We start from the raw sequence: 8,298 nt of genomic DNA on the forward strand, positions 1-8,298 counted from the left end.
ACATTATTATAAGATATTTTACATGAGATCTGTAATAAACAACCTGAGGTTTATCACTAGCCTTATAGTGTTTGCTAACTGTCATTGCTCTGCACAGGTGCATTTCATTTGCACTATAAAAAGTCTCATACAGAAGCTGTCTCACAAGGCCATTTCCTCAATATTTAAATAGATGACTTATATTTACCAGTGTGAAGATGTGTTAAGTGGGACTGAGGCGACATTCCCTGTTGTCCTGTCATCACAGTCCTGCACCTGATTGGCTCATCAGCAAACAGTGGTGAGCAAACAGAGAAAGTGCATTTGACACTATATCTGTATACATATCACTGCATTAAATATCAGTGGATACAATTGAATTTTATAAGTAAAGATGAATTTTCTTGCATGCCTCACACACCCCAGAGGGCAGGAGTTGTGCGCTGAATCACAAGGGCGTTGGTTTAAACATTAGCGCTGTAACTTTATACGTGTGAGAGGATAGAAAGCAGTGAACGGTGGTCAAAGGACAAAGATCTGTCGACGACCCCCGTACTGGAGCTCGTAATCATCCACATCATCACCCGCACGCAGTAAGACTCTTCAAACACTAAAGGGAAGTCTCACATTAATGACAGAGGTCAAGGTTTACTGCCTCCACCCTTGATAGTCACCATGGTAATGATGTTTCATAATATGCTCATCATACTCCTCCCAACAGAAGCAGAAGTCCTGCGGGCGCATCTGTGTGTGTCTGAATCAGCTGTTCCCTCAACATTTAACAATCTGTGGGCGTTTAAAGGACTCTAGCCGTCGCTCAGCAAACATATTTCAATTGTCTGTCATATTATGCATTGAAGTATCCTGTTGTACTTGACAAAATTGCTCCAAGTTTTGAATGGAGAACATTTGATTCCAGCATAAATTAATTGGATTGGGGTGTGGGATTTGACTGGATGATGATGTAAGCCACTCCGGTTTGGCATTTGTTCTATGTTTTGTCTCATGCATTGATTCAGGTTTTGCTTTATGCTTGATTTCTATTGTATCTTTAAACATCTTTCAGTCCTTGCTGCCAAATGGCACGGTCAAAGCATGATCAGTCATCAGCATCCTTCAAATCAGGGATGGTGTTGGGATGTCCTATGCACCTGATGCCTTCAGTTCAAGTTTGGTCTCTTCAGGTTCAACCATCTTCCCAATCCTACTTGTGATTAGACAAACTCTAGCTGAGATATGATTGGAGTTTACAGCAGTTTTGGTACTTGCTCCCAGAAAGAGGTATATCACAATCTCTTTCATAGACTCTTATTTTTCATGCTTTTGCATGCAGTTTTGTGTATTTTTCTACACAAATAGTTTTTTTTTTTCACAAATGTGTATTTTTTTCACCTTGTACTTTGATCTTTGCAGTCACAGTTTACAGTATATTAGGTGGCTAATAACTACTATTTACTAACAATAAATACCCACAAGATTATGGATTTACTGTGTAAGTAAATGTTCTGAAAAATTCCCACATTTTCTGCTGATGAGTTTGCAGTATGTTTAGGTTTAGGAGTAAGGTTAGGGTTAAAGTGGTTAGGTTTTGTGATAAGGGTTGATTTACAGTTAGGGATAAAGTTAACACTGTGTAATTACATGTGTTAATTAAGTACAAGTACTTTAAATGTAATTACAATGCACCACCATGTATGTTTCAAATGGTTAAGTACATAGTACTGTAGTTAAGGCCACCTAATAGAAAAAGTGATCAACTTTACTAGCAAACTCACTAACTTTAACCATAAATGTGAGCATGCCACTTCAAATTACAGCCTTTCTCCGAACAACACGGAGCTGCAATGTTTTGCAGTTCTCTAGTAATGGTGACCGATGCAAGTGTTGGTAATGAGTATGAGGCAGCAGTATGGATGGTGTTCTCTTGTGTTTCTCGCTGCCGAAGGAACAGGATTCTGCAGGTTGCGGGTGTGTCTGTGGTGTTCGGTTAGTCACGCGTGATGCACACTCAGGATTAAAGCTATTTTGCCTTCATGGTGAATTTTCCCAGCCTGAGGCCTCACAATGCATTGCGTTTTCTTCCCTCCAAACCTGCGCTCCGTCTTTACTTGACAATGGAGCTGTCATAGACATCTCCTGCAGTCATTACTCTCCAGCTTTCTCACATGGGTTTGCCTTAGGGGTGCTGGGTTTTAATAGTTTGGTAGGAGATGTGAGGCATTCCCACACAAAAAGAACTGATGAAAAAAAAAACATTCTCATTGAGTTTTAATTTGTTGCTCTCTTCACTTGCAGTTCGGTGGTTTCTTTATTAAACAGTCAGGTTTGAAACACACTCACTAGAGTGGTTGCATCAGTGTTGTTTTGGGCTGAGCGTAACATTCAAATCAACAAAAGCATCACAGAGACGGTATTGCGCTTTTCAGTGAAATGAACCTGTGAATTGCTTATCTATAGGGTTTAGCATTTTAACATACTTTAACATAATTAACGGCATTTTAACATGAATAAAATGACGCACTTAAATTCCTTCATATCCAGACATTTACTCTGAACATTGCTGAAGTGTGTTGAATTTTCTTTATCTTTATCTTTTTTTTTGCAGATGAACGGGACAGAGTGCAGAAGAAGACTTTCACAAAATGGGTGAACAAACACTTAATAAAGGTACATTTATGTTAATTATTCACTGCAATTCTTCAAGGTAAAATGACCAGTGATTCTTGATTCTGCTCTTCCCTTCTGTGTCCTCATCCATTAATGTTCAAATTGTGATTTTACTGTTATTTAATTACAGTGATATTATCATTTGAACAAACAAATCCAATGCAACTTACAATACACTTTCGCAGCACAAGTATCATATGTTCAGCCCTATGATTCAGTCCATGGATCAACCCTTGTAGAGTTTGAACCTACAATGAGCGATATGACCAACAGCTTATATATTGTTATTGTGAAATAAAATGACATCTCAATGTAGTTTTAATGGAAATAATGTCTGTTACAAAAACTAATAATAGCCTAACTAATGTACAGTAAAAACCCACACTTATTTAAGACAAGTCAGTTATAAATAGAAATAATTGAAATGCAATAAAACGTGAAAAAGTAATAGTTTTACACTGTGTGCTAAAGTTTTCTGTGCTCTAGCTTTGAGTGTGCACACATAGAAAACGTCTCAGGTTACTTATACTTACGAGGTTTCCCCATAGCGACCCCTAGAGGACGTAGTTCGAAGTTCCCATGAAAGGGAACGTCTCCGGTTACTTATGTAACCATGGTTCCCTGAGTAGGGAACGAGACACTGCGTCCTCTAGGGGTCGCTATGGGGAAACCTAGAGGACGCAGTTCGAAGTTCCCATTAAAGGGAACTGATTAAAAAAGTGTTGTTTTAGTATAATTGAGATACTTTTATATATATTTTTTTTATTAAGGTTTCAAAATTTGTATTTTCCATTTTCATTTGAATTTTAAGTCGAGTTTTAGTACTTTTGTTGTGAGTTTTTGTCATTTGTCAACGTTTTTTTCCCGTAAGTATATCTATATAATTTTTCATTTTTATTTCAGTTTTAGTTATTTTAGTACATCAACTATTTCACGCAACAAAAAAAATTGTTTTTATATGGCTTTGGTTTTAGTTTTAATTTCAGTTAAGTATAACAATCGTAGTCGGAACATTGTGCGAATATCGAGTTCTTTCATGGTTTATTGCACTATAATGATGTAACATCGCTTTAAGAAAGGCTCAAAAAGACATAAACTTTTATTACAGTGCAGCACTGCAATGTCATGTGAGCGTAACCACGATAGAGAGATAATACTCATTGTCAAATTTCTACTAGTTTATCATGTCTCCCTTTTTTTCTGAGTGATTTTACGATGTGCATCCAGGGCACACCTACATAAACCTATAATTTTACTTGGCAGCAAATGTTCAAATAATTTGTATTTACTACAAACACTGAGTAGGTTTTCACCCTTTGTACTATCAAATATAAGCCCTTATTTTATAATAATCTGGCTGTTATCTACACTGACACATCTCTATTTACTGACTAAATGTTTGAGTTTGACCTTGACAAACACTCACAAAAACAGTTTGCGCTGTGGTTTGTCCCTGTCATCAGCTGTTATCTAGCACTTATTAGAGGGTTTTATTGCTTTGTGCTGATTGAGCTGAGTATGTGTGAGGAAAGCATGGGCTAATGGTTGAATATATGGAGATAGATGGTACGAATAAGACTTATTATCCATACGTTGCTTAGGGCAGTATTGGTGTTTTGCCAATGTGAGACTCTAACACAGACTGTGATATTATAGCAAAGAGTCATTGATTGTGAAACTCAGTGCAATCGTAATATACAGCGTGATTTGTGTCATATTTAATGACAATTAATGCATCAACAGAGACCTCTAGTGGCTCAATATGAGCTCTGCTTTCCTGCTTGTTTGTGGCTGCACTTCACTGACATTTAACTTTCAATTGGATGAATAGATGTTTTTGTGAAATAAAATAGGCTGGAGGTTTTATTCAGTTGATTTTATTGAGCTGAGGGTCAGAAGCAATGCCAGTCTGGCTTATCTTTAAAACCTCGGTAGCTTGTCTATTGTCCTTTCTTTGTCTTCTGCCTCATACAGCAGATACATAAAACTCCCCATTTGCCCAATGCTTACAGCTGCTTTATATTAAGATGTTTAAAATGCATAAAATATAATAAATATAATAGATAAAAGGCAATACTGAACATTTGATACCTTGTTGATATTTGTAAAAAATTAAGTAAAAATTTGAGAAAATTTCTAGCGAGTGTTCCTGAAGGTTTAACAGTATTTAACTAAATGAGATGTTAAGTTTTGTTAAGTGTCTGCACTCTCAGAAAAAAAAAAGGTACAAAAGCTGTCACTGGGGTGGTACCTTTTCAAAAGGTACACTTTTGTACCTTTTAGGTGCTAATATGTACACTTTAGGTACTAATAAGTACCTTTAAGGTACCAATATGGAATCTTTAGGTACAAAGGTGTGCCTTTTGAAAAGGTACCGCCCCAGTGACAACTTTTGTACCTTTTTTTCTGAGAGTGTGGTGTTATTTACTCACCCTCATGCTGTTACAAACCGCTTGATTTTTATTTTCCGGTGGAAGCCAAAATGAGTTATTTGGCAGAACATCCTGGCTACTTTTTCCATAAATCAGCTGAAACCGTCAAACCGTGAACAAAAACTACCACCAGTGGTTCATATGAAGTGTTAATTTAATGTGGAGGCTTTCTGCTAAATGTCTTATTTTTTAATAATTGAAATGCAATAAAACGTGAAAAAGTAATAGTTTTACACTGTGTGCTAAAGTTTTCTGTGCTCTAGCTTTGAGTGTGCACACATAGAAAACGTCTCAGGTTACTTATACTTACGAGGTTTCCCCATAGCGACCCCTAGAGGACGTAGTTCGAAGTTCCCATGAAAGGGAACGTCTCCGGTTACTTATGTAACCATGGTTCCCTGAGTAGGGAACGAGACACTGCGTCCTCTAGGGGTCGCTATGGGGAAACCTAGAGGACGCAGTTCGAAGTTCCCATTAAAGGGAACTGATTAAAAAAGTGTTGTTTTAGTATAATTGAGATACTTTTATATATATTTTTTTTATTAAGGTTTCAAAATTTGTATTTTCCATTTTCATTTGAATTTTAAGTCGAGTTTTAGTACTTTTGTTGTGAGTTTTTGTCATTTGTCAACGTTTTTTTCCCGTAAGTATATATATATAATTTTTCATTTTTATTTCAGTTTTAGTTATTTTAGTACATCAACTATTTCACGCAACAAAAAAAAAATTGTTTTTATATGGCTTTGGTTTTAGTTTTAATTTCAGTTAAGTATAACAATCGTAGTCGGAACAGTGTGCGAATATCGAGTTCTTTCATGGTTTATTGCACTATAATGATGTAACATCGCTTTAAGAAAGGCTCAAAAAGACATAAACTTTTATTACAGTGCAGCACTGCAATGTCATGTGAGAGCATAAAATATAATAAATATAATAGATAAAAGGCAATACTGAACATTTGATACCTTGTTGATATTTGTAAAAAATTAAGTAAAAATTTGAGAAAATTTCTAGCGAGTGTTCCTGAAGGTTTAACAGTATTTAACTAAATGAGATGTTAAGTTTTGTTAAGTGTCTGCACTCTCAGAAAAAAAAAAGGTACGAAAGCTGTCACTGGGGTGGTACCTTTTCAAAAGGTACACTTTTGTACCTTTTAGGTGCTAATATGTACACTTTAGGTACTAATAAGTACCTTTAAGGTACCAATATGGAATCTTTAGGTACAAAGGTGTGCCTTTTGAAAAGGTACCGCCCCAGTGACAACTTTTGTACCTTTTTTTCTGAGAGTGTGGTGTTATTTACTCACCCTCATGCTGTTACAAACCGCTTGATTTTTATTTTCCGGTGGAAGCCAAAATGAGTTATTTGGCAGAACATCCTGGCTACTTTTTCCATAAATCAGCTGAAACCGTCAAACCGTGAACAAAAACTACCACCAGTGGTTCATATGAAGTGTTAATTTAATGTGGAGGCTTTCTGCTAAATGTCTTATTTTTTGTCAGCGAAAAAAGACAGATCACAGATTTTGAACATGATAAAAGGAGATTTTTCAGTCTTCAAATCATACTAATCTTAATGTTGTCCTTCATCATTCCACTTTCACTGTCAGCGAAAAAAGACAGATCACAGATTTTGAACATGATAAAAGGAGATTTTTCAGTCTTTAAATCATACTAATCTTAATGTTGTCCTTCATCATTCCACTTTCACTTCTTTCTTCCGTTTGTAATCAATGTAACTCCATTTATCTGTCTGTGCTCTTCTCTCCTCCTCATCCTCTCCTCCAGCACCGGAGAGCTGAGGTAGGTCCATCTGTCAGCGTGTCCCAGCATGCTCTGCTCTCTCACACGCATGTTCAGTGCTCCTGTCCTCCCTGAGGCTGTAGAACGGTGCATACAGCTTGAAAATGATCGATTGGTTACCATTAGTTTTAGTCTCATGCACTGCAGCATAGAAATCTGCAGCAAAAGAGCCAAAGGTAAAAAATGCAAAATGCAGCAAAAGGAGTCTGCACTGCCTCATCACACGTCCTGTGCATGAACACCATCTGACTACTTTGTCACTGTACTTTGATTTATAGGAAGCAATTCTGCTAAATTTCGAAACTGTGAAAAGGCTGTGTTACACTATTAGTTAAAAAACAGTTGATCCTAAAATCCTGTCATCATTCATTCACGTCATGTTGTTCCAAACCCATATGCAGTTATTTTTCCATATATTTTTGTATATTTTATGTGAGCATGACTGTCAAACTCAATATGGACCAAAACAACAACAACAACAAAAACATTATAACACTATTAAAAACTATTATTTTCCATTCCACATTTAAACTTCTGTGTCACATTTGACACAATGCAGTTTGCCATCGATTTCTGATTTCATGATTTCAGCAGATTATCATTGAATAAATTGAGATATTTTCAACTTCTGGAGTACTTTTTTTTTGATACTTTTATTTTGTTCTTTTGTCCTTCCTGAAACTTGACAGATTTGATTGCAATTATAGTAAAAAATAATTTTGGAACCAGGGTTATATAGTTAAACTAAAACAAAACAAAACAAAACAAACAAAAAATTAATAATCTGTTACTTGAAATAAAATAAAGGCAAAGGAAATTAATTTTAAAAACTTATTTTATTTCAGCTATATTTTTCAACATTTCTAATTTTAACTTAGTCTGACCCAAATTTACTAAAATAACTAAATAAACTAATAAATACAAAATTATTAAAACTTCATAGACATATTAAAAAACTAAAATGGCAAACAACAAAATTACTAAAACTTGAACTAAAATTAAATTGAAAACAGAAAATAAAAAATACAGTCTAATTTAAAATAGTAACAAAACCTGCAATATACAGTATGTCAATGATACTAAAATAACACTAACAACATGAGTGTGAATGAATGATCACAGAACTGTCACTTTTAGGATTTTCAAGCGAGCTGCTGAGAGCTGAGTGTCTTGCAGCAGTGCATGTTGGGTGAAGCTGCATGATAGAAACCAGAGGAAGCCCAGTCTGTCTTTCATCCTGAAAATCTGTATATTTTTTTATAATTGAAGCAGAGAACTTACTGAGGTTTTATAAACCAGCTGTACAATGACTGAGTGGTTGATTTAGAAAAGAAAGCGAAAGCTTCAGAATTAAATTTAAACTCCGTCACTCAGTAAATAATTTGTCACAGATCATTTTTGACATGAGGCAGGTGAGC

The 8,298-nt window shown here is 35.6% G+C and overlaps 1 protein-coding gene across 1 annotated transcript in view; it reads left to right on the top strand.

The window, feature by feature from the left end:
• Window positions 1-8,298, top strand: part of plecb (plectin b) — a 78,273-nt gene that overhangs the window by 24,744 nt on the left and 45,231 nt on the right. Inside the window, 1 exon segment of the mRNA XM_016486847.1 lies at window positions 2,585-2,646. Within this exon segment, the coding sequence (XP_016342333.1) occupies window positions 2,585-2,646 (62 nt within the window).

The sequence above is a fragment of the Sinocyclocheilus anshuiensis genome, unplaced genomic scaffold (assembly GCF_001515605.1).
Source record: "Sinocyclocheilus anshuiensis isolate Anshui unplaced genomic scaffold, SAMN03320099.WGS_v1.1 scaffold181, whole genome shotgun sequence".
Taxonomy (NCBI): Eukaryota; Metazoa; Chordata; class Actinopteri; order Cypriniformes; family Cyprinidae; genus Sinocyclocheilus; species Sinocyclocheilus anshuiensis.